At 57.8% G+C, this 25,974-nt stretch overlaps 1 protein-coding gene across 1 annotated transcript; it reads left to right on the top strand.

Moving 5' to 3' along the window:
* Nucleotides 1-413: 413 nt before the first annotated feature.
* Nucleotides 414-25,174, top strand: NUDCD3 (NudC domain containing 3). Its single transcript, XM_030964332.1, is given in 7 exon segments — nt 414-454; nt 456-747; nt 1,472-1,764; nt 14,633-14,765; nt 18,873-19,016; nt 23,403-23,591; nt 24,123-25,174. Coding segments are annotated over 7 exon segments (1,188 nt in total). The 5' UTR covers nt 414-428; the 3' UTR covers nt 24,234-25,174.
* The last annotated feature ends 800 nt before the right edge of the window (nt 25,175-25,974 follow it).

The following is a 25,974-nucleotide window of genomic DNA, read 5'->3' as shown; positions in this document are numbered from 1 at the left end:
GCACCCCCAGCCCCGAACGCAGTCGCTGCCGCCGGAACCGCTCCCACCGCCCCGCCGGGCCCGGCCCGCGCCGCTTCCGGTGCTGCTCCCGGTGCCGCTCCCGGTGCCGCTTCCTGTGCCACTTCCGGTGCAGCTTCCGGTGCAGCTCCGGTGCCGCTGCCGCTTCCGGCGCCGCGCCCGGCCCTGCCCCCGCCCCCGAGCGGCGGCCGCGTGGCTCGAGCGCCACCTGCAGGCGTGGAGCAGGAGCTGCAGCCCCGCCCCGCCGCGGGCAGAGCCAGGAATGGCGATGGGAGGGGGCGGCCGGGGGGCACGGGGGACACGGAGGGCACGGGCAGTGGGACACCAGGACACGGGGCGCAGGGTCTGGGCGTCCGCTGCCGCTGCTGGGAGGCGCCAGGAGGTGCCAGCGGTGCCACCGGGGGCCGGGAATGCCCTGGAACCCTCAGCGGGCGGGAGGGGCCTCCCGGCGGCCGGAATAGATGTGCGCGGGGCGAGTTCCGGGCGGACCGGAAGTGCGGCCGAACCCGTTGCCCTGACAGCGGGCCCGGGGCCGCCATGGAGGCCGCGCTCACTGACATGTACGACCAGGCGCTGTTGGGCATCCTGCAGCATGTCGGCAACGTGGAGGAATTCTTGCGCATCCTCTTCGGCTTCCTCTACCGCAAGACCGACTTCTATCGGCTCCTTTTGCGGCCTGGGGACCGCCTGGGCTTTCCGCCCGGCGCGGCGCAGGCCATGGCCCTGCAGGTACCGGCGGGGCCCGGGGGATGGCGCGGCCTGGCCTTGCCGGCGGCCGGTGCTCTCGTTGCCGCGGGGCCGAGCCGCACGGGCCGTGTCTCCCCGGCTGGGCGGTGTTGGTATCGGGGCTGCCGCGAGGTTAGCTCCGGGCAGTTGTGGGTCACGTCTGACCTCCAGCTGCACTGGGCAGGCTGGGCTGGAGGCCAGCTGAGGGCTAGGATTGCATCTGCTGGGATCACATCTTCTCCTGCACTTGTTTGCCTGGGCACAGGCAGTGCCAACTCAGCTGTCCTTCAGCTTCTCCCGGGTCAGCTCATCCTGCCTGCCTGTTGAAGACTTTGCCTGAGTGCAGGCTTGCCAGTGGTCCCTGGGTGAGCCTGGAATACGGGTAAGGGGAGGCTTCCTTGGAGCCCCCTCCCAGCCAAGAGCTGAATCTCATTGCTCTGCTTTTCCCTGGAGTAACCAGCCCTCTTCCCAGGCCAGGGTGAGGCTGGCTCTGAGAACACAACCCAAGAAACAATTCTAAAATGCCCCCAGGGCTTTCTGAGGCGTGCTTGACGTGACCATTGGACTTCCCAAAGAGTCATGAGCTGTTTTTGTGGTGACTGCAGCAGCTCAGGGTGGGTGTGTGGTGTAGAGAGAGGCAGGGCAGGAAGGAGCAGATGCCCAGGTGTGTGATGCTTCTCCTGTCCTTGCTCACTGTGCTGCTGCCTGTGTTTGCTGTTCCCCCCAGGCGTTCCGGGTGTTCGAGCGCATGGCCAGGCAGGACGATGAGAAGAGGCGCCGCGAGCTTGAGGCCAAGCTGAGGAAGAAGGAGGAGGAGGAGGAGGCAGCTGCAGCCGCCGAGAGGGTGAAACTGTGTCCTGCAGCTCAGGAGATCGAGGTGGAGACCACAGAGCACATCCCAGCAGCAGATGCTGGGGAAGCTGCAGGCACACAGGAGCCAGCTGCAGCCCAGGGCGCTGCAGCCCCCAGCCCGCTGCCAGTGGAGCCTCCAGGGGCTGCTGCCCCAGCAGAGCTGCCCACGTAAGGCTCTCTCACTCTCTTCATGCTGCTGGTGGGGGGAGGCAGAACCCTGGGCAGAGCATCCACTGTTCCCTGCACAGCCCTTTTTGGGTTTTGGCTTTTCTCTGCAGGCACTGAGCCCTTCAGGAGGCTGTGAGGATTTCCCTTGCAGGCCTCCAAGGCTGGAGGCATTGTGTAACTCCCCGCAGCAGGGCAGCAGTTGTTGCGCTGTGGGTGGTTCAGGGTTTCCCACTCTGCTCTGAGCAGGGGAGGTGGCATATCCTGTACCTGGCCCCACAAAGCTGGGCTGGGCCATGCAGCTCCTCCACAAACTGGTTATGGTGTGCACTGTCCCTTTTCTGGCACCTGCTAAGGCTCACGAGGAAGTCTTACATCCTTTTTGTGAGTGCTGGACTCCTGGCATGCTGGGAGACATCCCAGAAGCCATATGGGAGTGTGCACAGGTGCCTGCAGTACCTGAGAGTGTGCACGGATACCTGCAGTACCTGTGAGTTGGTGCTGGAGTGTGCACAGACTCCTGCAATACCTGTGCATGTGCACAGACACCTGCAGTACCTGCAGGTTGGGGCTGGCAGGCCTGGCACAGAGACCTGCAGTACCTGGGAGTTACCTGTTGGCAGGCCTGGCAGCTGCAGCACCAGAGACCTCTGGAGGTCTCTGGCCCAGCCCTTGGCTCAGAGCAGGGCCAGCTTTGAAGATGAAGCAAGTGCTGCAGAGTTTTCTCTTCAGCTTGGTGGCTTTCCAGCAGTGCCAGGCAGCTTCCATTTGTGCAGAAATGTCTTTGTGTCACAGTCCTTCCACAGGTTCTGGGACGCTCCCAGTCTGGCTCTGCTGAGCAGCAAGCTGTGGGTTGTGGAGAGCCAGCACGGCCCCTCTGAACCTGAATGCAGGTCCTGTACAGGCTCCACTCATCCTTCCCTGGCATCACCCTGACCCTGAGCCAAGTCAGAGCTGCCCAGCCCTTCCTCAGGGCCCTCGTGCCTCACTGAGGCTCAGACTGCTGTGTTTCTTTGCTGACCAGGTCAGGGGTGATGCTGTGAGCTGGCTGTGCAGACTCCATCTCCTCCTCCCCTGCGTGGTGGGTTCTGTGGTCAGACCCGTGTGGTGGCTGTGCCATCTCTGATCGCCACAATGGTCCTGACCGCGTGTGGGGCTTTGCTGTGCCTCGTCCCTGCTGTCCCCTGGTACTTGGTGAGGAGGGAAGCCTGGGCTGGGGGTCCCTCCTCCCAGCCAGTTTTGGAGCAAGCTGCCAAAAAGGAGTGGACCACTGGAGGACCCCCGAATCCTGTAAGGGGATGGAGAATTCAGAGCTCAGACTTTGGGGCATATTCCATATGCCTTTGAATATGGAAGGGACAGTCTGAGGAACAAAATCTTGGGAGCAGTGGAATGATAAGTGGCAGGAGTGGAGAGGTTTGGTTCTTCTGCCAAGAGATGGCTGGGCACTCAGGCTCTGTGTTCAAGGTTGCCAGAGCTCAAGGAGCATTTGGACAATGCTCTCGGGAAAATGGTGGCATTGTTGAGGTTGTCCTGTGCAAGGAGTTGGACTCAGTGATCCTTGTGGGTGCCTTCCAGCTCAGGGTATTCCATGATTGCATGTGGAGTCAGGTTCTGCAGCCTTGGCTGGAGCCGTGTTGGAGAAGAGCCTGAGCTCTGGCTGTGTTGAGGAAGAGTCTTGGAGTGGCCACTACAGGGAGGGGGAAAGGGGACAGGCAAGATGGTTGCTGAGTCACATGGCCCAGTGGAGGAGGAGAAAGGGCTTGGGTATAACTGATGTGCATCCCACGGGGTAAAGATAAGCCAGAAGCCAAAAATGAAATCGTCTGCAATGCCTGCGCTGGAGCTCTCTTGGTAAAGGTGGATTTTCTCTGGGGCTGCCAGTCTGACCCCATTCCCTGGGCAAAATTAGCAAGTCAAAGAAATCCCTGCCAGAGTGCACAGCAGAGACCTGGGTGTGTCCAGCCCAGCTTTCTCCCAGTGGAGAAGAGAGGGAGAGATTGGAGGCCCAGTGAAGCTGTGAGCAGAGGGAGCTGGGCTGGGCTGAGTGCCAGTTGCTCCTGTCCCTGTTCAGGCCACGTTTGCTGTGGTTTGCCCCAAGAAGTTTCACCTCAGGGCTTTGGCTGTGGGGCATCAGCTGGTGTGAGGAGAGTTCAGCTGCCTGAAACAAATGTCAGGGCTGCAGGAAGGAAACTGGAGGGATCAGGAAGGAAGGTGGGGGCTCGTGTGAGAGCAGGATTGGTCTGACAGCGAGTGTGGTGGAGCCAAGAGGGATGGTTTCCGCTGTGTCTGGTGAGAGCCTGGTTAAAACTCAACCCTTGCAAGCGCCACCCTCTGCGTGTGTCCTGGCACTGCTGCAGCTTGGCCCCTGTCAGACCTCACACTCAGGTGCTGTTCTGCAGCCTGCAGTTGTGGCATTGAGCACCAAGCCCTGCGTGGCAGCTCTCCCCTGGGTGTTGCCATGAATAGAAGGTGCCTTCTGCTGCGTAGAGCTGCCACTGCAACTTCTGCCCTCCCCAATGGGCTCTTCTCCCTCTTCTCCTGCTGCTCCCACCACCCCAAACTCGCTGGTGGGGTGGAACACCTGCAGCCCCCTTGGTGCCCTCCCAGTTTAAACCCGTGGTGGGTGAGACCAGGTGCAGGTGGCCCTGTGCCAGTTGCAGGAGTCTCGTGGTTTCCAGGCCAGGAGCAGGGGGTGTGTGCGGGCTGAAGGAGGGCAGGGGAGCCCGCGGTTTGTCCCGCTGTAGTTGGTTTCGATGCCTCTGGGGGGCACTGGAGCCCCCGGAAAGGCACTGGGGGCCGGGCGGGCACCCCCCGACAGACTATTAATAATTTAACCAACTGCTTAATTCTCCACAGCCCCTTCCTTCTGAGCAAAACCCAGAGCTACCAGCCTGGCTACGAGGGGCGCATGAGTAATGCACAACTCTGGCAACAGGAATGCAGAAAAGAGCTTAAACAAAAATATTTTCCATCTCCCTTCCTTCCCCCCGCCCCTCCAGCCGCTGGTGAAGAAAACCGCTGCCACTAGAAGCTATATAAAAACTTGCTCATTCTGTCAACCTGACGGCTCTGGAAATGTAGGGCAGGTACCATCCCAGATCTGCCAGCTCCCATCAGAGCCTCGCGCTGCGCCCGGGTGCTGGGCTGTTGGTTGGGAACATCTTATGAAGCACAGCGAGGTGGTAGCAGCTTTTTCAGGGTCGATCCAGATGAATCAAGCCAGTTTTGCAGGTGTGGAGGTTTTCAGGGCTCAGTCTGGGGCTTGTCCAGGTCTCCCGAACTCCCTCACTTGTGAAAGGCAGGTGAATCAATTCCTTTTTGCTGCATGTTGCTGTGCCAGATCACCCAGCAGCAGCTGGTGTAAATACACTGAGGACTGAGGTGTCTTTGGGGTGACATTTGTGCCAGGAGCTGGGCCAAGGGGACAGAGGTCTCTGTGCCACAGAAGAAGCCAGGCTCCTCTTGCAGCTGCCCCAGTTGTGGCAGCTCTCTTGCTATCCCTGCCTTGCCAGGAGGGCAGCAGGGCACAGCCCTCCTCACACCTCACCATGGGGCTGCTCTTCCTCGCCTTGCAGCTGCACAGTCCCAGCTCTGGCTCTTCCCCCATCTGCTCCCAGAAGCCATCCTTGCCTGAGCTCAGCTCCTAATTTTGAACACCTCTGCTGCCCAGCACCCTCCCCTTCCCCCAGCTTGGATTCCATCCTGCATATATTTGCCACACAGCATTTAAAATAGAGCCTGGCAGCCCACGTGTGGCACTGCGCAGCCCGGCCTGTGCTTGTGCTTTATGACTTTGGTTCCTGGCTTCCCTCTGCTCCTTGCTTTCTCCCAGTGTGAACTGGGGGGAAGCTCTCATCCCCCTGTCTTGTGAGTCCCTTCTCTTACTCCAAGTATGGGCTGGAGGTGGTGCAGGAGGCTGGGAAGGGCAGTCCTGGAAGCCTGTGCATGATGGTGAATGTCTCACCTTCATGTGTTTCTCCCTCCAGCTCTCGTGTCTCTCCCAGGTGCTCCAGCCAGGTGTGCTCAGGCTGGGGCAGCTCTGGTCTGTACCTTAGAGATCGTCTGGGCAGGTGAGGTCTCTGAGAGGAGGATTTTTGGGTGTGGACACCCAGGAAGCAGGGCCTCTGGGGCACAGAACACCGTGCCAGGTGGGGCCAGGAGGCTGTGCAAGTGCCTCGTGCCTGAGGAACCCTTTGGCTGCTGCTGGGCACAGCAACGTGCAGGGCAGAAACCCTGGGGTCTCTGTGGCCTCAGCCCTTCACCTTCTGGGGTGTGGAGAGAAAAGGGCAGCAAGAGGAGTGGGCTGAGGTGAGGAGGGGGCTCTTCATGGCTCCTTGAAGGAGACCCTTCGGGTGTTCTGGAGCCTGTGACTGGGGAAGGGGCTCTGCTCACCCTGTGCACACAGTGCCAATGCCAAGGAGGGGGGCAGACAGGCTGCTGCTGAGCAGCAGAGCCCTGGCCACACTGGGTTCCCCACACACCTGGTCCAGGTGAGGCCCCCACCAGGCTGGTCTACCTCCCTGCTGTCCCTGGGAGGGGAGCTGGGGCTCAGCAGTGACCTACAAAAACCCCTGGGGTACTCCCTGGCTGGATTGAACCAAAATGCGTTAATCTGGTGAGCTGACTCCTGACGTTCCAGCTCTCTCCTGAGACCCACCACTCCCATTCCCAGAGCCCCCGGCCACCTGGAGTTAACCCTTTGTGACCCGCACTGGGAGCATCCCTGGGATGACACAGCCGTGCTCTGGGAAATTTCCATGAGGCGCCTGTGTGAGTCTAACTCAACTTAGCAACGGCTTGGCTTTGCTGGAAGCCCAGATGGCATTTTGTTGTGAGGTGCCTGCAGGATGGGCTTCCTGGCATGGCTGCATCCTCCTTGAGGTGCCGGGGACAGGAATTTCACTGCTGGTCACCCTCTCTGGGGGAGCAGGGCTATGAAGAGGAGCTGCTGCTGCTAACTGCAAGGCTGGTTTTGTTTGACTCAAGACCGTGTTGTCCCAAGCTTTCTCCTTTCAAGCCTTTTCCATTCAGAAGGGAGAGGAACCCTTAGGTGCTCCGCAGTCTTGTCTGGGACTGTCCAGACCAGAAGCCAGTTAAACTGGTTTCTGTCCCTGCTGCCCCTATGGGCTTTCCTGATGAGCTCACCTCAGCGTCCATGCTGTTTTTCCAGCCTGACCTAGAAAGGAGCTGATCTTGATCCATATTTAAGGAGGATCTGTCCTGGTTCCGATTCCTCTTCTGCACGTGGGGCTGTGCACAGGGAATTCCTCCAGCGCGGCCAAGGCCTGTCATGAGCAGGAGTCAGACAGAGCTCAGAGAACGGCCTGACCTGATGCAGCTGAGCTCCATCTGGCCCCGTATCCTGTCTCCATCAGCAGCAGATGCGGGGGGAAGAGGAGAAGAACAGAATGAGCGGTGCAGTGATACTTTGTCTCTGCTTTCACCCTATCCGGATACAGAGTGGTTCAGTGCCTTTCTAAACACTTGGTCCTTCAGCCCTTTGGGGGGATTATTATTAGATGTTGAGGAGCAGTCAAGGTCCAATTTTCCAGTGTTCTCATGGAGAACCAGGCCCCTCCAGTTGGGTAGCTGAGATCAGCAGCAGAGTGCCAGCTTCCCTGTGCTGCACTGAACTGCTAAGGCTTTTGGTTGCCCTACCAAGGTACTGAGCTCCAAAATTAGGTCCTGGGACCAAAAATAACTAAATTGAAACCTATAAATTTTTCACTCAACAAGCAGAAAATCCCAGGGCTGGAAACCAAGGGACAGCATGTGCCCAATTCTTAGGTAAAAAAGCAATTACTGTTTGCTTGGTTTAATATTGCAGTGTTCACCAAAAGGGGCCTAACGTGGAAAACTACCTGGATTGGGCCAGGTTCTGTTGGTGGTGCAGGGATCTGAGAGGCCACCTTGTCCTCTATTCCCACAGCTCAATCCCACTGGCTTCTTTTGGCCTTATGCCCCTTTGCCAGGGCAGCCTGGCTGGCTGCGTGCAGGTGTCTCTCACGGGAGATCTCTGAAGCCCAAGGCTGTATAAGCTCTGTGCAAACAATAGAGATCCCAGGGGTCTTTTCCAGACGGTGGCACGTCCTGCTGTCCTTGACCTAAATATCCCAGCAGTAGTGAAATTTAGCCCCCTGGTGCCAGCACTCCAGCACTCTTCTGCAAGCCGGTGGTGGCATTTCCACTTGCCTAATGTCAGTAAGTTGGCGCTGTGGAACAGCTCTGTAAATAACTCGGGATGCAAAAGGGAAGGCTCAGAGCTCTCCTGAAATGAGCCAGCTTGGAAAAGAGCAGGGTTCTCCCCCAGCAGGGAGGGGGGCAGAGCATCTCAGTGGGGCTGGCAGGGGCTCCAGATGCAGAGGAGGCAGGTGCATTTGTTGGGTGGCTGCTGGGTAGAGCAGCAAAGGCATCATGTGGGCACCTGGTACCCAGGAGGAGCCTTGACCCCTTCCCACTATGTCACCTGGGTTTGGTGGCACAATGAGGTCTAGGAGGATGTGTCCTGATGGGCTTGATTTTTGGTTGTTGGTCCCATCCTGGTGGTAAGTTGAAGCTCTGAGGCTTCCTGAAGGTGAGGTGACCTTTGAAGTACAAGTCATATGGGGAGCAGCTGAGAGAGCTGGAGGGGCTTATCCTGGAGAAAAGGAGGCTCAGGAGGAACCTTCTTACTCTTGACAACTGTCTGACAGGAGAGGATCTGGCTCTGCTCCTAGAGAACAAAGGTCTGGAGAAAAGGAAACAGCCTCAAGTTGTGCCAGGGGAGGTTTAGTTTGGATATTGGGAAGATTTCTTCATGGAAAGGACTGCCCAGCCCTGGCACAGGCTGCCCAGGGCCATGATGATAGAGTACTTATGCCTGGGGGGTTTGGCAAACATGCAGATTTGGGACTTGGGTCCGTGAGTTAGTGGTGGCCTTGACGGTGCTGGGGACACAACTGGACTTGATGGTCTCAGAGGGTTTTTCCAACTGAAATAATTCCATGATTCCATGATCCTTGTAAGGCTGGTGGCGGGCACTGCAGGCTTGAGCCTGGGCTGCACTTCCTGGCTGGGCTGTGCCTCAGGTTTCAGAGTGAGGGGGAAGGCGGTGGCTTGTATTTTTCACTTTGTGTTTTTGAGAGCAGGATCACCAAGCTGCACAGTGCAGTCCTGGGGTTGTGTGCTGAGGATCCCAGGGATAATGGGCTATGGGGAACTGTTGACAGACCTCTGCCCACTTTGGGGGTGAAGAAGACTTTCCGAAACTGGATTTGGGTGGTTCTCCAGCAAACCAAATACACCTGGGTTGGAGGAAATCCTGAGGACTGGGAGGGCCCTGACCACTGCTGTTCAGGGCTGGAGCTTGCTGCTGGACAAGGAGTGTCACAGAGGATGGGGATGGATCACAGGGGATCAGAGGGGATCCTGAAGTTTATTGACTGCAGTGTGACTTGAACTGTAAAGGAAGGGATTTGGCATTCAGCTTGCTTAATGCTGTGCCAGAGCCCTCATTAGTTGAAGTGGTGGTACAGAGAAGCCTTTGTGGAGCCCTGGGTGCCTCCTGGATCCAGCGAAGGTCTGGGAGCTGCAGTCTACATTTTCCTACCCTGGCACTTCCCAGGCAGAACCCAGAGACAGAAAGTGCAACTGTCCTGATGTTTTGATGCCAAAAGATGTTAAATCTGGAGGTGGGAGGGAGGCTCCTTTGTAGCTTGCTTGCAGAAGGAGTGCAAAGCTGGGATTTTCTGTGCACACAGTCCCTGCAGCTTTGGGAATGCAGCTTTCTGGTGAGGTTAAACCTCTGGATTCCCTACCTGTTGCTACAGCACCTACACTGGAACCCTGAGGAGAAGAGGGCACACTTTACCCTCTTCAAAATCATCTTAGAAGCTATTTTTTTTTAGCTTTGGCTGAAGCTTGGTAGGAGCTTTTTGGGGCGCACAGACCTTCCTGTTTCTTGAGGCACTTTTGGTTCTCATCTGAAAAGCTAGTAGGCAGAAGTTCTGGAAATCAGTATTCCAGTAAATCTGTATTCTGTTGTGTGTGCTAGTGTCTTTGGGTTAGTGTGGCCTTTCTGCAGCGATGCAGAATGGGCTCTGCCATCCCCCTGCCTGCCTAGCTGGCACTGCTCTGTGGTTTCTGCCCTGCTGGGCTGCCTGCAGCCCCTGTAGTGCTGGGAGGGCAGGATGCAGGTGTGGTGCAAGGAGCTTCCCCAGGAGGGAGCAGGGATTTGTGGTAGAGTGAATGCCTGGAGGCTGCCAGGGCTCTGGCAGGCCACCCTAGGAGGGTGACCCGAGTGCTGCCACAGCAGGAGGATGGTTATTGCTGACAAGGTGCTGGTTCCCAGCAGCCCTGTGCTACCTGCAGTTGAACTGCTCCAGGCTGAGAGGATCACCTTCGTTGAGTTGTTCTCAAAACCCTTGGAATTTTTTCCTTCTTCTTATGGGGGGAAAAGGGGGTCCATTGGCATGATGCGATATCAGTTCCTTCCCGTGACACTTTCCCACCTCTGCTCCTCATACTGCTGTGTCTTTTCCTCAACTTCTGCATGCTTGCACCAAAACTCCTCAGTGAAGAGGAACTCAGTGAGCTACCCTGCTTCTTCTGAGCTCAACCAACCAGATCCTTGGGTGTGTTTGGTTCCTGATCTTTGTTTGTGTCCAGCACTGCGTTCGCAGAGTTGATGCTGCAGCTGTTGAGCTCCAAGGACAGAAACGTGTTCAGCTGGCTGTCCACAGAGCCAGGATTGCTGTTGCCATTTCCACATTGCTCAGCTCATCGTGCGTCACCAACCCACGGAGCTGGGAATCCCGGAGCAAGAAATGCCCGGGAATCTGTGTATGGGGCTTGACATCCAGCACGTCCACCAGGGACAGCACTGCCACCTCTCAGGGAGTCCTGTCCTCTTGTGTGGCTGCCCGGTGTGTAGGGAGGGAGTGGCTGCAGTGCCAGGGACACGCAGCGGCTGCGCCATGTGGCTCTGAGGAGTGGGGAACAGATCGGCTGCTTCTCGACGGTGCATTGTTAAAGGTTTCACCTCCCCCAAAATGACACATTGCGAGCAAAAATAGAACAAGACAGAACACATAGACCCACCCCCACCATCCCCACCACCCGGCAGCCAAGTGCACGCAGTGCCAAACCCTTGGGTTTAAAAGCTGGTGCTTTGTCACCCTCCCTCCCCTCAGTCCTGCCACCACCTGCCCCAGCCCAGCAGGTGTTCAGGCAGTCCAGTGAGTGACCATCACACCAGGAGTGGCTGTACTGCTGGACAATCACCACCCAACTCACACTGTGGGCTGGATCTGACCTCTCTCTTCAGCTGCTGGGTCTGGGATGGGAGCAGGAGCCGTGGTGTTGGTGCAGGAGGTTCTCTCACCCCCTGCACAGTGGTGCTCTTGGGACAACGTGACAGATGCTTTTGGCCAGGAGAGCCACCTCCGGCGTGGTGGCATGGCTTGGCCCAGCCTGCTGTGAGCCAGAGCTGTCTCCTGTGAATGGTGAGGGAAGCTGCCTCCCAGCCAAGGAGCAGGGTCCAATCCTGGAGTGCCACTGGTGTGTGCTAAGCACAGTTGGACCAGGCAGAGATCTGGTTGGAAAACGTCCAGGAAAGGAAGAGTTGCTCCAGGAGGTGGTAGAGCTGTCAGCCGTTTGTCAGCAGTGCCTAACAAGGCTGCGGCCTGCCTTCACCACCCTGCATCCTCCATGGCTCCAGAGCTGGCAGTTACACTGGCAGTGGAATTATCCAGGCTTCGTGAGTCCCTCCGTGATCTGTTCAGGGGTACAAAGCCCATGCGTGGATTTTTAACATTAGAAATAGAGCTGAAGCAGAGGTTGGTGGTGTCTTGGGTAAACACCTGGGGGGATTTGGACTGGGAGTTGGGGAGGAGAGGAGTGGAGAAGTGATGGCACTGGAACTCGCATCCTCAGGACGAGCAGCCATGGCTGGAGGGAGGTTTAGGCACTCTTCGGGGGAACTTCTCCCCCTGAAGCTGGATGAGGGGCTGCAGGGCCGAGCCAGTGGGGCTGGGCTTGTCCAGTGAGCTGCACGTGATGGCAGAGGTGGTGGTGACATGTCCCTCCTTCAACCGGCTGTGCTCCAGTTCTGACGCTGTAGCAGCTCTGGAGAATGACAGAGCTGTCCCACAGGGACAGTTGGGCTGGGGATAAGGCTGCTGTCACCTGCACAGTCCCTATACTGTGCAGAGAGACGTTGGACAGAGCAAGTCCTGCCTCAGTTTCCCTGTTGCACAGTTAACACTGGCTGTGGGGTGGTGAGTCCACCCGTGCTCTCGTAGGCAGTGAGATGGCATTTGGTAATCTCCCAGTGGGGCTATCCAGAACTGCCTGACTGGGATCTGCTCTCTCTTCTCCTGAGGAGAAGGCGCATCCAGGGCAGACCTGGTGACTTTGTGACAGTGAGTGATTGCTGGTTTTATCTGTGCTGAGGCCGTGTGGCATTTGCAGCTGGCGTCTCACCGTTTGTGCCTTTGTACCAGTGCATTTCTCCCACCTTTGATGATCTGCATCTGGTCTCACGAGCCTTGACTGGGCATAAGCCCACTGCCTCCTCCTGCTTCCTTTGGAGTTTTTCCCCGGAGAGGTCTGGAGGGAACATGCCAGGGGAAACAGCTGTTTGATGGTTCTTGTCTGGTTCTTTTGTGATTGCAGGGAGCCAGTGACACTTGGGGTGGCAATTCCCAGCTTCCTCCAGGTGCTTGCTGGCAGGTTTGGGAGGAGCCAGGTTGGGCTCTGCCTTGGCCAGCGTGGCCACTGAGCCAGAAAACTGGGCTTGTCGTGGAGGGAGGCTGCAGAGAACTGAAGGGTGGGGCAGGTAGGACTGTGGGGTGTCAAACCCCCTCCATGCTGCTGCCCCTGAAGGTCACAGAAGAACAGAAAGTGGCCAACACTGCTTAGAAGGAAACACTCTTAGGAGGAAAAAAGCCCAGCTGGGTTTGAAATTGGGTCACATTTGTCCTCTGGTTCACCGTGTGGCCTTGTGGCCAGCCTGGGATGGAGGGCAGGAGTCCCATGAAGCTGTGCCGTGCCTGGGCAGATGCCACAGCATGGGTAAACATCTTGTGAGGGCATTTAACCAGCCAAGCTGCCCCGGGCTGCACAGACCCTCCTCCCTGCCAGGGGCTGATGCAGGGTGGTCTCTGAGACAGTTGTGCCTTGAGAGCCAAGCTGGGTTCCAGCACTGGGCTGTTCCTAGGTGGGGACCAGGGGACACATGAGACAATGCCTGGGGCCATGCCTCTCTATTTCAACAGGTTTTCTTCCCGCGGGGGTGAGCCCTGCAGACCCTGCCAGCCCAGCCCCTGGCCGCCTGCAGCGTTGGGCTCCTCGCCCTCCAGCCTGTTCGACTCCTCCAGTCCGGGGGCGGCTGGGAAGCGACAGCTGGAGCCAACGCAGCAGCCCGCTGCCATGCCAACCCTGTTTCCATGGCAATGGGCGCCCAATAGGCGACTGCCAGCCAAGGCCAAGATGCCCGAAAAATGATGCATGCCCCCTGAAATGGCCAGCAGAGGCTGGGAGCCTGGGAGCTGCCAGTGCCAGCAGTGCCTTCAGGGCCTGGGATCGGATCAGAACCACCCTGGTGCACAGTGGAGCAGGGCAAGTGAAACCCTTGGTGGACCCTGTGAAACCACAGAGAAAAAAAATGGGGAGGTGCAGCCACGTCGACAGCCCCCTCCGGCTGTCTTACAGCCTAATTTAATTTAAATAGATGGCTCTTACATAACCCTCAGGGCACTGGGCTGCTGGAGCCAGCCCCACCCCATGCTGGTGAGGGCCCCCCCAGAGTGGAGGTGCCAGGAGGGGAGAGGGGCACAGGAAGATAGGCTCCCCAAAGCTGTCTGTGCCCTGAGGCTGCTCCTCACCAGCCCCCCCTTTATGTAAGTCCCTGACCCCCATGTTTATCCAGCTCTCCATTGAAGCCTAGGTGGGTATCAAAACATTTTAAAATAACTCTGCCTTTTGTTAGCACCACAGCTATCTTTAGAAGAGATTTGATTTTATTTGAAAGCCCTCTCTGTGAGAGTTCAGTGGAATAGATCCCCAGCCCAGCAGTTTAAAGGGATATAGGTGTGATGATCTCCTTTCTTGTCTGGAAACGCAGTATTGATTATTGCTTATTGATATGATAAACTCCATCTTACCCCTGCAGCCATCTCCTCAGCTTTTCTGGCATTTCCACAGCTGGAAGGGGCAGTGTTGTGCTCAGAGTGTTGCTCATGATTCACTTGTCCAGGCACCCTGGGATGGCTCTTGAGGCATCCTGGTCCCCAGCTCCATCCCCTTCCTGTGAACAATTGCCCTGCTCATAACAGCTGGTGGTTTTCCCAAACGTTAAAATCAGGGTGAGGAGAACCAATGCTGTGTTTTCAGGTCACAACCATAGGCCACCACCTCTGCAGCTGTGACAGTGGCTTGGGGGACAGCTCACACCCAGCACATGCCAGTGTCCCTGCTCCAGCTGTGATGGGAAGAGGAGGGAACAAGGAGCTCTGCACTGGAGCAGAGGTGGCCAGGGAGGTGCTCTGGACCCACTGGGGGCCAGCTCTGCACCTTTTGGGCAGCCAAACCGTCGTGTGTCTCACCAGTTGTCCTTTCAGCAGGGTTGTTGTCCCTGCAGCAGACTGGGGAGACGGGACTGTGAATCACCCACAGTGGGCAGGGTGGCTGTGGTCCCTCTGTCCTGTGGCTACTTCCTTGGACCTGCTGCCTTCCATAGAGCCAGCAGTGAGGGAGAGATACTGTAGGAGGACCAAGCAGAGGCTATGCCCTCCCTTTTGGTTTCTTGCATCCTGTTCTCAGGCTTCCTGCTCTCTCCAGCCTCTGGTCTTTCTGACATTTAACCTGTTTCCCCTTTCTCCCCCCACAGGAGACAGGAGCAGTTCCAGACAAACCCCGACAGCTACAACGGGGCTGTGCGAGAGAATTACACCTGGTCCCAAGATTACAGTGACCTGGAAATTAAAGTGCCTGTGCCCAAGCACATTGTCAAAGGCAAACAGGTAAAGTGGTGTGAGTGGTGTCTCTGTAGCATTTCCCTTTCCATTGGGGTGCACAGCTTTCCTGGGAGACCGTGTTTTGTATTGAAGGACCAAGATGTGGTTGTGCCATATTCCACAGTGTGAGTCTGGTGAGGACTGAGATCGCAGCCTGCCCATGTTCCTGTTGTGTTGCAGTGTCCTCTGCTCCATCTCAGCTAGGCTCCCTGGCACTGCCTCACCCCTTCTGTGCTTTTTCTTTCTGCTTCCACTACCTGCATACTCACACACGTGTTTTGGAGCCTGGCTGGGGATGGATGCCCTTCCTCAGTTGTTCCTCTGGCTCTGAGTGTCTTCTGCCTTCTGTTTGGAAGCAGGAGCTGCTGGAACAGCTCCTCTGGCACTGGGGAGCTGGATCAGGCACAGCCCCTGTGTGGCTTGACCTGCTCTAGATGGAAGGGAGCCGGCCTGGAGAGGAGGCTGCAGGCCAGCCCCTCCTTCTGGCTGGCTTCATGCACAGAGAGGTCTCTCCTCTCTTTGGCTCAGGCAGGAACTCCCCTGTTCTCCTTGTGCTCATGCTGTTTTTCCTGCACCCCTTCTGTTCCCTCCTGGTCAGGGACCCAGAGGGAGTGTGCCCATGGCTGGCCTTAGCTGGAGCTAGAACTCTTTCCCAAGTGCTGCCCTTCCCTCTGTATTTTTCCATTTGGGAAGCCTGTGCTCCCCCACCTCCTGCTCTCCTCTGCTTCTAGGGTGGCTGAAAGGAGCACGCTGGAGTTTGTCACTGGCTTCAGCCTACACAGCTCCTCAGCATGCCAAGGAATGTCACTGGCAGCAGCAGCAGCAGCCCGGGCCAGAGGGGTGAGGGGGCACACGGCTGTCACAGGCACAGCAGGACACCAGGAAAATGCATCTCTCCCAGTGGGTCTCTAAAACAAACCCAGAGTGTTTCTTGAAAGGATTCTGGGGTGTCCAGATGGATATTCCATCCCTCTGCATCAAACTTTGGTCACGATTCCTCTCCCTGACTAGGAAAGTTTCCTCCATGCCAGGGAAGTTGTGTTCTTGCCAAAAACCCCACACAGGGCTCTGTCTGCTCCATCCGTGGCCATGGAGAGGTTCACAAGCCTGCAGGAGCTCACAGGAGTAGAGACAGGATATGGTTTCCTGACCTTTCCTTGGTTCAAGACTGTGCCATGGCTCTGGAAGAGTCCGTGCACCTCAGAGGAGGCAGAGGGGCTTTAAGGCACCCCCTTCCCCTGTGCCCGTGGCATGGCTCTGCCCACCCTTGCCCCAGTACCTGCCCACGCTGCCCTCTTGAAGCAATTGGTTGTTCAGATGGTGGACTTCCTTCTCCTTGCACTCTCTTTCCTGGTGTTTGTTCATCTATCCTTCTTGGGGCTCCTCTTGGCAGCTGAGTTTCCATTTCCAAATGATTCTGTGTATTCCCAGCCTCAGGGGAGTGAGAACAGACAGTCTGGGGCTTGGGCCAGAGCAGGAGGACTCAGAGCAATTTAAAAGCTCCATGTACTTTGGACATGTTGTTCATGGGTACTTGCACAAGAGCAACATTCTCTTGCATTCAGACAACTTCATATTTAAAAAAAAATTACCAGGTTTTTGGCTTCTGCCTGCCAAGGCAAGATTAAAAATTTCCCCATTTGGTCCCTGGGTTCAGAGTGCACTCAACTCTAATGTTGCTCACAGTCTTCCTTATGACACATTTTGGGTTTTGGGCTGTTGCTATGGCACATTTTGCTCTGGTGAGCTTAAGGTTGCCTTGTATGGAGCTCAGGTGTCCTTGGAGCAGGAATGGGTGATTGGGTAGGTGAGAGCATCTTCCCCCATGGTCCCCCCACTCTGATCTACTTGTGGGCGCAGCAGAGGCCCGTGGATCTGAGCACTCAAATAGAGACGATGACTCCAAGCCTCTCTCTTTGCTGAACTCAAAAGGAGACAAGCTCGATTCCTCTCTCAGTTTGTATTTGCTTGTTTGAGCTGCGTGGGTGGGCGTGGGCGTGCAGTGTGCACAGTAATCACTGTGGTGAAAAGGCCACAGCACACAACGAGAGCTGGCTTTCCTTGGGGGCAGCCAGGTGTTCTGGGGAGCAGAGGTGCTCGCAGGGAGCATATGGGGAGGGACAGGAAGCTTCAGAGCTGCCAGAGTACTGTGGGTTGCTCTTGGCCTTCCCCAGGTGAGGGCTGTCCACAGGTACCGCCTTGTGCACACCCAAGTCCTCTCAGACATGTCCCTCCATGCATGGAGGGGCTCTCCAGCAAGGCATGTGCTGCCCCCGTCCCTACTCCTGGGGGGCTGCTGTGCTGGGTGGGACCTTCTTGCTAGGTGTGCGTAGAAGCAGTGTTGGAATGGCTTCTCGTGTTGTCTACTTGCACAGCAAAGTGGCCAGGTGAAGTCTTCCCAGACTTCTTCCATTTGGGTTTCTCTGCTCCCTCTCTCCACTCGTTGCTGGTCCCAGAGCTACCTAAAAGGTGTCCCTTGGCCCCACCAGATACCTTGTGCAGCCACCTGTGAATAAAACCCTCTCACATTTGGTTGTTTTTGTCCGTGTAGAACCCACAGACACAATGTCTGCCACAGACCTGTGCCTGCCATGTCTCCAGCTTAGGAGTCACCTTGCCTTTTTGCCCTTGGTCCTTTCTGGGCAGGCCCTGTCCTGTGCTGAGGGCCAGCATCAGTAGCTCTGTCCCTGCGCCCAGGAGCCCGAGCAGATGGTGGTGGTGGAGGGCAGAGCCTCATCCCCCTGCCTCTCTGCAGTAAGGTGTCAGCACTGGGCTGAGGGAGCTGCTCCATGGAGGGAGCACCTCCTCTGGAGGTGTTTTCATCCCAGCCAGGTGACAGCCTGCGGTCCTCTGCCATCCTCCTGTCCCTTCCCCAGTCCCCTATGAGCACAGTCCTGCTCCCAGCTCCCACTGGAGCTGACTCCCTGTGCTGTGTGTGCTGGGCCTCCTGTGCCCCTGCTGGAGCACACAGCAGGTTTGGGGGCTGTACCCTGGTGACATCAGTCACACACAGCCACGTTCCCTCTCTGGCTGGAGCAGCTCTGCCTGTCTTCTGCCTGCGTGGAGCTAGTGAGCTGCTGGAAGTCTCCTAGGTAATGGATAATGTAATAACATTTCAAATGAGATCTGCAGAGCAGGAGGAAGATCTGGGGGAACTCTGGGAGAGAATGCAGGCAAATCTCACTGCAGTCTCCTCCTCTCGGGCCAGCGCAGGGGGCCACAATCCTGCCCCTTCCCAGCCAGGTCCTCCCCACATCCCCTGGCTTGGCGTGGGCTCTGCTGGCGGCACCTCAGGGCTGGAGGGGACAGGAGAGAACATATGGTCTCTACAGAGACCAAGGGAACTGCGTGCCTCTCACAGCCTGCCTCTGTCTCCCCGGGGGACAGCCATGTCACCTGCGTGGCAGGTCGGAGCAGGGTTCCCCATATGGCTGCTGTGGGCGGGCACTGGCCCTGTTCCTGGGGACGGAGCTGCCCCTGTAGCAGGGAGCCAGGAAAGCGTGCTGCAGCATTCCTCCTGCACACAGCCCCTCCTCACGCACCCGATGGGAGGCCTGGGCTCAGCCCAGGGCTGCCTCCAGCAGCAGAAGCAGAGCCAAGGAGCAAGCTTTCAGCATGGTGCAGCAAACAGGGGATGACCTGCTGCAGCCCTAGTGTAGGAACCCTGACACTATCAGCCCCTGCTCAGCTATCAGGATCACACACACTCATGCCCAGCTTGGCACGGTGGCAGAGAGGCAAACCCTAAAGAGCTCTCTCACAGCAAGTAGATGTCCAACCTTTGAATGCTGTTTGGAGGCCTGTAGCATTCCTGGTCTCCTTTGAAGGGAAACTGAGGCACGGGGTAGAACCAGCTGCCTTGAATCCTTCAGGGGTCCCCCCAGTTGCTGGACTGTACTGCTTTTCCTTCCCTGAAGAGGTTCCCTCTCTCATCCAAACTGTCGCTCTTTGTTGTGAGAGAACAGTGGGATTCTCACCCTGCTGCTACAGATAGGACTGGAAGCTCTTCTCTCTCTCATCCCCCTGCAAGTGCACTTGACTCCAAACCCCAGCCTGCACAGTGAGAGGGGAAGCAGGAGCCTTCCGGATTATTGTGTTTGTCTTTGTTTCCAGGTGTCTGTGGATATCAGCAGTGGTGCCATTCGTGTAGCAGTGCTGGAGGGAAGCAGCCAACACGTCCTCATGGAAGGGAAGCTCACCCACAAGATCAACACGGAGAGTTCCCTGTGGAGCCTGGAGCCTGGGAAGTGTATTTTGGTAAGGGTGGTCTACACCAGCTGTGTCTGCTTGGCTCGCAGCTCTGCCATGCTTAACCCAAGAAACTGGAGCAGCTGGAAGTTGGAGCCAGCTCTAGATGTGTCTGGCTTTGCCTGTCCAACGTCTGGCTCATGCTGCCCTTGCCTGTGTGCTGTGCCTTGCCTCCTACTCCTGACTTGCCTGTCAGGGTGTGGGCTGGGCAGCACGACTGTCGAGCTGGGCAGAGGGGTCCCCAGCAGGGGACAGGCAGCACAGCCATCACTTGAGGGTGGTCTCTGTCCTTAATCCCAGCATGGGGCCCTGCACTGCACTGCTGGTCCTGCACACCTGGCCTTGCTGACCCTGTCTTCCAATTCTCCTGGCCCCACTCTAGCCCCAGCATCTTGGCAGGTGCCTGTTCCTCACCACTCCTTTCTGTCCTGTCATGGGATTCCTGCTTGCCCTGTTTGAGGTGGGCACTGTGGCTCCTCTGCCTCCAGCAGGCCTGTGGTTTGCTGGGGGTCTGTTGTCCCAAATCATCCCTGTCGAGGAGGTCTCAGGGCAGCTGATGCCCAGCTGTGTGTTATTGGTGGGTTCCCAGCCCCAAGCCTCATTTCTGAAGTGCTCCAGATGTTCAGGCTGAGGGTGGGAGTTCAGCTGTGCTCCCAGCTGGAGCTGCTTCAGTTCTGCTCTTCATCCTGGGATCTTGAGTGCCAAACAGTTTCCAAAGTTTCTATGCCAGTTTGGGGGCCAGGATTGTGCTAGGAGCAGGATTTTGCTACCTGTGACTATCTTTGCCCTATCCTTTTCCACCCAGAGGCTTTTCGAGAGTTTCAGGAGTACCAAAGCTGTTGTGAGACCCAGGAGAGGATACGTGGTGTCTCCTGGGAGGGAATGAGCTGGCTCTAAGCCTTTCTCCTTGTGGCATGAGGGTGGCAGCAGATGAGCACCCAAATCCAAGCCCTCACAGTGGAAAATGGAGTGGAAATGTGCTGCCAGAGTCAGGAATCCCGTGAATGGTGTCCGGGGAGGCTGCACAGTGCCACTTGACCACTGCTGATCCACAGGGATGTACCTCGGGTGACAGGCTGGTGCCAAAAGGTTGAGTGAGGTCCCTGCAAGGGAGAGGAGCTTCTCTGACGCTGCTAGGCCACTGAAGGGATGTGCTAGTGGCATCCTTAGCCTGCATTTTGTAAATATTCATGAACATCTTGAAAATTAGCTGATCTGGGACAAAGAAACAATCCTGGAAAGACATGAACCCGTTGAAGAGGAGGTGGCCCAATGGGTGTCTGCTCCACAGTGTGGATGGAAGTCTGGAAGTCCCTGGTGGGTGTTGCCAGCATCAGCAAGGGAGGCAGTGTCTCCTGAGTGCCTGCCAGAGGCTGGGCATGGCGCGGGCGGAGCAAGGCTCGATGCCTCCCGAGTGGCCGTGAGGAGCAGAGGGGGCCCGTCACCCCCAGCCCCAGAGCTGGCTCTTGCCTCAAATAGCACGAGCCCAGGCTTGTGAGGATCTCCAGCTGGCTGCCAACATATTGATGGTGGGATGAGATCTCGCTTGAAGAATTGTAAGGTAACTGGAGCAGAGTGAGTAATCCTCGCTCAAGAGCAGCTCCTTTTCCATGCGCTGAGTAGCCAGGAGTGGTTTGCGCCTCCTCCCGATTCATTCACCAGGGGACACCCACCCTTGTGGGAAAGCATTGCTTCATTCAGCGCCTGGATGGGGCCATTGGGGTTTATTTGGGGCTTATGGGGCATATGGACCCTTTCTGTGCCCCAGTTTGTGCATCGCTCCCTGTGAGCTCCGAATGCAGCAGTTGGGCTGTCTCCCTCCTGCAAGAAGCTGCAAGGTGCTGCCTGGCTTCCCTGTGAGACCCAGGGGTGGCATTCTCTGGCACGGTGTGGATGTAGCCAAAACTGAACTCACCCAGTGCCAGCACTGGGGTCGTCCAAGGAGATTCTGCCTGCCTTGGGGACTGCTTGGGACACCTTGGTGGCCCTGTCCATGCTGCATGTTCGTAGTCTGTGAATTGAGGTGATCCCTGCAGCAGAACTTGGTCTTGGTGCCAAGGAGGTGGAATCTCTCTTGCTTGGTCCTGTCTGTCTGAAAAGGTCTCAGTTCTGTGCAGAGGGGCTGTTGAGTCCTGTGTCCTCCTGCAGGGTGTGTCAGGGATCATCAAGATCCCCACATTCTTCAGGTGGCTGCAGTAACAGCTTTCTCACTGTCCTCAGCCTCCCTGGCCTCCTCCCAGCTCCCTTCTGGGATGCCATTCACAGCCGTGCCACCAGCAGACTCCCTTCTCCTCCAGCTCTTATCCTGGGGAGATTTTTTTGCCTTACAACCCATCCTAGTTCTGCTTTCCCCATCCTGCCTGGTGTTCTTATTCATATATCATCTTCATTATGTCACTCACTCTCCAGCAGCCCCAGAACTCCCCTCACCAGCATTCAGAGACCACTCTGCCTTCCGCCTCCTGCTCCATGGAGCTCTCCCAGCTGGAGCCCAGCCTGACACCAACATGTTTCTCATCTCATCCTTTGGCACACCCGTGTGCACGGCAGCAGAATCCAGCTGGCATTGTTCCTCAGTGCTCTGGCGATGTGGGGTGGGGGCCTGTCCATTCCTCCTGCTCAGGATTTTGTCCCAGGATCGTGCCCCTGCCTGTGGCATGCTGCACGGTACCCTGGTCCTGGGTGTCATCCCTGTGCTCTCCCTTCTCTGTCACAACCGCTTGCTTGTTGAAAGTGAGATTAAAATAACCTCGCTGTTTTTAGCAATCCCCACTGGGTGTTGTGCACAACTCCTTTTGGTATTATTTTCGTTGTGGAGGATTTTTCTCCCATTCCTTCTCTTTTTCTCTTCCTCTCAGCCTTTGTTTTCCATGCTTGGGCTTTTGTCAGCAAGTCCTGCCTTGAACGTTTATTGCAGTCTTGGCTTGCCATCCTGTGAGCCATGAGGCGGAGGGGATGCAGTTCATGGTGCTCAGCCCTGCCCTCCCCGTGCTGCTGAGAGTCCTCACTGGGGAAGTTCGCAGCTTGCCAGCAGCATCATGGGGTCATCCCTCCTGTTCCAAACCTGAGGAGCCTGAAGGGTGCTCCTGCTGCAAGTGTGGGCAGTCAGGGCTGCTGCCCCTCCACTTTGCTTTCTGTCTTAGGGTGATGTTCTGGGGGCTCCTCCACTCCCCCACCTGCCCACCCAGGGTTGGGAAGCCCAGGAGCAAACCCTCGGTGGCTCTCCCTCCCCTCCAAAGTGGAACTGTGCAATTAAAAAGAGAACAAGCATGCCTGTCTAGCTGGAAAAACTAACGCCTTCCCCAAGCTGGAATATTTTACCGGCTCTGCTCTCCCAGAAGGATTAAACCCCAGCCACCCCCTCCTGTATTAATTGGTTCCTTTTCTTCACACCACAGAGAAGCTTGGCTCCGTAACAGGAATGGCTGTCCATGTTCTCCCCTCCGGAGCTATTGAGCTTCCTGGGAGGTTTGAGCAAATTGTATTGTCTGCCTTTATTGATGATTTTGCAGAGGCCGACGAATGCCATAAATCTGCCCCGCTGCTGGGATTAGTGCTGAAATAACATGGGAGGAAGCAGCCCACTCTTCCTGGAAAAGCTAAAAGCAAGTTGGAGTTCCTGTTGCAGGATGCCCCATGCTGGCCTCAGCACAGCCCTGCTGGCCAGCCAGCTCTGTTCAAGGCACTGCCATCAGGATGGCTTTTCCCACTGAGGGTGTTGGCTGGAGCAGGGAGATAGCCCCTCTCCTTGTCCATCCCTCTGGGGCTGCTGCTGAGCTGTGGTGCCACGGGAAGCAGGTGCTGGCAGGCAGCAGGGGTGGCACAGAGCAGCAGGTGATGTCCTTGCCTCCTCTGCCACCCGTGCTGCCACCCACCAGCCAGAGCCAGGGGAGCTGAGGCCAAGGTTCCTTCTAGGTTAGGGAAAGGCAAGATGGCTGCACTGCCGCACCAGGGGCCCTGGCCCCACACTCCACCAGACACAGCCTCCTCATCCCACAGTGCTGGGCTCTGCCACTGCTGCTGTGTCAGCCGTGTGGCCCCAGGCCAGTGTCACCCCCAGGCAGGCGTTGCTGGGGGACACTGGTCCCAACTTTGAGCTGTAGTATGGGCTGAGATTTCATCCTCGGGGCGTGAGCTGGGGCTGTGGGGGCCCACAGCAGGGTTGTGCAAAGCCTTTGGCTGCTGAGGGAGAGAGGCACAAGCATGCCACCCCTCTGCCAGCTGTGAGGCTGGATTAGTGTGAGCTTGACTTCCACTGGTGGGCAAGCACCATGCTGCTGTCAGCCGAGCTCTGCATCCCTGCCATGGAGCTGTGAGGTGGGCAGGGGTACCAGCCACATCCTGGGCAGCACAGGGGCTGCTCTCCCCATTCACTGACCCACAGCTTGTCCCCAGATCAGCCTGAACAAGGGGGATGAGTACTGGTGGAATGCCATCCTGGAGGGCGAGGAGCAGATCGACATTGACAAGATCAACAAGGAGCGCTCCATGGCCACGGTGGACGAGGAGGAGCACGCTGTGCTGGATCGCCTCACCTTTGACTACCACCAGAAGCTGCAGGGCAAGCCCCAGAGCCATGAGCTGGTAGGTGCTGGCTACCTTGTGCCACCTGCCTTTCAAGGGTCCCATCCCCAGGAAAAGGGGCCCCATGGCTCTGCTCCATCTCAGAGCTCCTCTTCACGTGTCCCCCCACACTAACATTTGGGGGGGATCAGGTTCTGCTGATCAATCTTTTGCCATGCACTCCTGCCTTCCCCTTCCTGGCGCCCTGGCAAGTGCCTGTAAGCCCAGACCCTCTGTACCAGGGGTGGGCCCCACATCCCTGGGCCTCTTTCCCCGGCTGGCCCTGCTCAGGGCTGCATCCACATGGGTCTGGGCTCAGCCCAACCCAGGAGCTGCCTGGTGCTGCCCGGGGTGCTGTTTGGGCACAGAAATGGTGTGTGCCCCTGGCAATGACCACTGCCAGCCAGGCAGGAAGGGGCACTGCTGCCCACACCCCTTCCCGTGGGTCAGGTGGCCACGCAGCCCCAGCCCCTGTGGGATGAGCTGCAGAGAGAGCAGGGGGTGCGGGGAGCGGCGTGGCAGCACCCCGGGCTGACGGACGCCTCTTTGCAGAAGGTGCATGAGATGTTAAAGAAGGGCTGGGACACCGAGGGCTCGCCGTTCCGCGGCCAGAAATTCGACCCCTCCATGTTCAACATATCCCCCGGCGCCGTCCAGTTTTGACAGTGGCAAAAACAACTGAGAAATAAAGCGGGGAGAGGCGACCTGCCCGCCCCTGGATGCCCACCAGGATCCTCCCAGCCAGCGCCAGTGCCCGGGACTCACTGATCCATGCTGCCGGCACCGTCCGTGCTGTGAGGGGAAGCCTGAGGAAGTGGGCAGATTTACATCCTGTCACCACGGCAACTTGGGCACCAGGACCCCTCTCCTCCCCTCCTCTCCCCTCCCCTCTCCTCGAGCTGCTCCATGTTTTTCTGGAATAGAGGGAGCGTGTTGGGTCACGTTGGGTGGATAATTATTGTTTTTGGTGGAGGAGGATACTGCTTTTGGGGTTTCTGGGGGTGCAGAGCCCTCCCTGCCCTGGCACGGGGCAGCTTTGCCCCTCACAGGTGGAGATGGGTGCTGGCTATGGGCAGTGGGGATGGGGAAGCCTGCCCCTGCCTGCCTCTGCCAGCACCCTGCCCACCTGGCACCCCCAAATCCTCTCGCCAACCCCGCTCCAGGGTATCCCAAGGGGGCTGTGCTGCCCCTGCCCTCTGCCCAGCCCCCGGGGGGCTTTGTCCTGGCTTCCCCCTCCTTCATCTCCTCACTGGACGGTTGTCAGGACACCTGGGAGTGGGTAGAGGCCACAGCCATCCCCTAGGGTTTGCTCCCCCTGTGTCAGGGAGCAGCAGGGGTGCTTCCCACAGCACTGGCGTTTGGGGGGGCTACAGGCCCACCCCTCATGGCCAGCAGCTGGGCAGGAGCCCCTGAAACACGGGTTTCCCTGGCATGGTACTTGCGGGTCTGAGAGTGGGGTCTGCCTGGGAAGGGAGGCCCCAGCAAGCCCAGCCTGGCTCTCACAGCTTCCACCAGCCCTCCCCCCGCGGTGTGTGGGCTGGGGGTCCCCGGCCTGTTCCCCACCCCTCACCCCCAGCCTGCAATAAACACATGTCACCCTGGGGCCTGTGAGTGACTCGGTGCCACCAGGGGAGATGAGTGTGCCCGATTCTCCAGCATCACCTTGCTTAGGGGACAAGGACGGGGACACCGAGTCCGGGGTGTCTGTCTGTCTGTCTGTCTGCCGGCCCGGGCTCCAGACACTGGGGTGGGTGTTGTGGTGGATATGGGATTCCTAAGGGAGAGTAGAATTTGGGGGTCCTTCGGGGTGTGGATATAGGACTCCTGGGGGTGGAGGGAGTGAATTCTGAGATCCCTGGGAGGGGCTGGGTGTAGGATACCCGGAGGAGGGCTGAATTTATGGGTTACTTGGATGCGGGGGAGTTGGAATGTGGGATCCCGGGGGAGGGGGGCTAGATTTTGGACTCCTCGGGGTGTGGTGTGAGATCCCTGGGGAGAAGTGCTGGATTCTCGTGTCTGTGGGGCAGGGGGGTGGGTCTGGGATCCCCACAGCTGGCTAGGTTTCACACGGTGGGTGCTTTGGGGATGCCACCCCCGCCCGAGGTGTCGCCCACCCCAGTGCCGGCATCTCCCGGTGCTGATGCACTCACCGGGCCCCCCCGGCCCCCCGCCGCCCACCCGCGGTCCCCATGGCAACGGCAGCGCCAGCCGCCCGCCGCCCACCCACCCTCCCTCCGGGCCGGGGGGACATCGCTGCCCCCGGCCCTGCGGCGGCTGCTGCCCTCCAGGGCGGCCCTTGTGTGTCCCCCGCAGCAAAACCCACCCCCGCACTGTGCTGCGACACCGGGGGGCTTCAAGGTGCCCTTGGGGGAGGCAGGGGGTGATTCTGTCCCGCCCTGACCCC

This window comes from Camarhynchus parvulus, chromosome 22 (assembly GCF_901933205.1).
Source record: "Camarhynchus parvulus chromosome 22, STF_HiC, whole genome shotgun sequence".
NCBI classification, from domain to species: Eukaryota; Metazoa; Chordata; class Aves; order Passeriformes; family Thraupidae; genus Camarhynchus; species Camarhynchus parvulus.
Note: the sequence above shows the minus strand (reverse complement) of the source record. Positions and strands in the feature narration are given on the sequence as shown.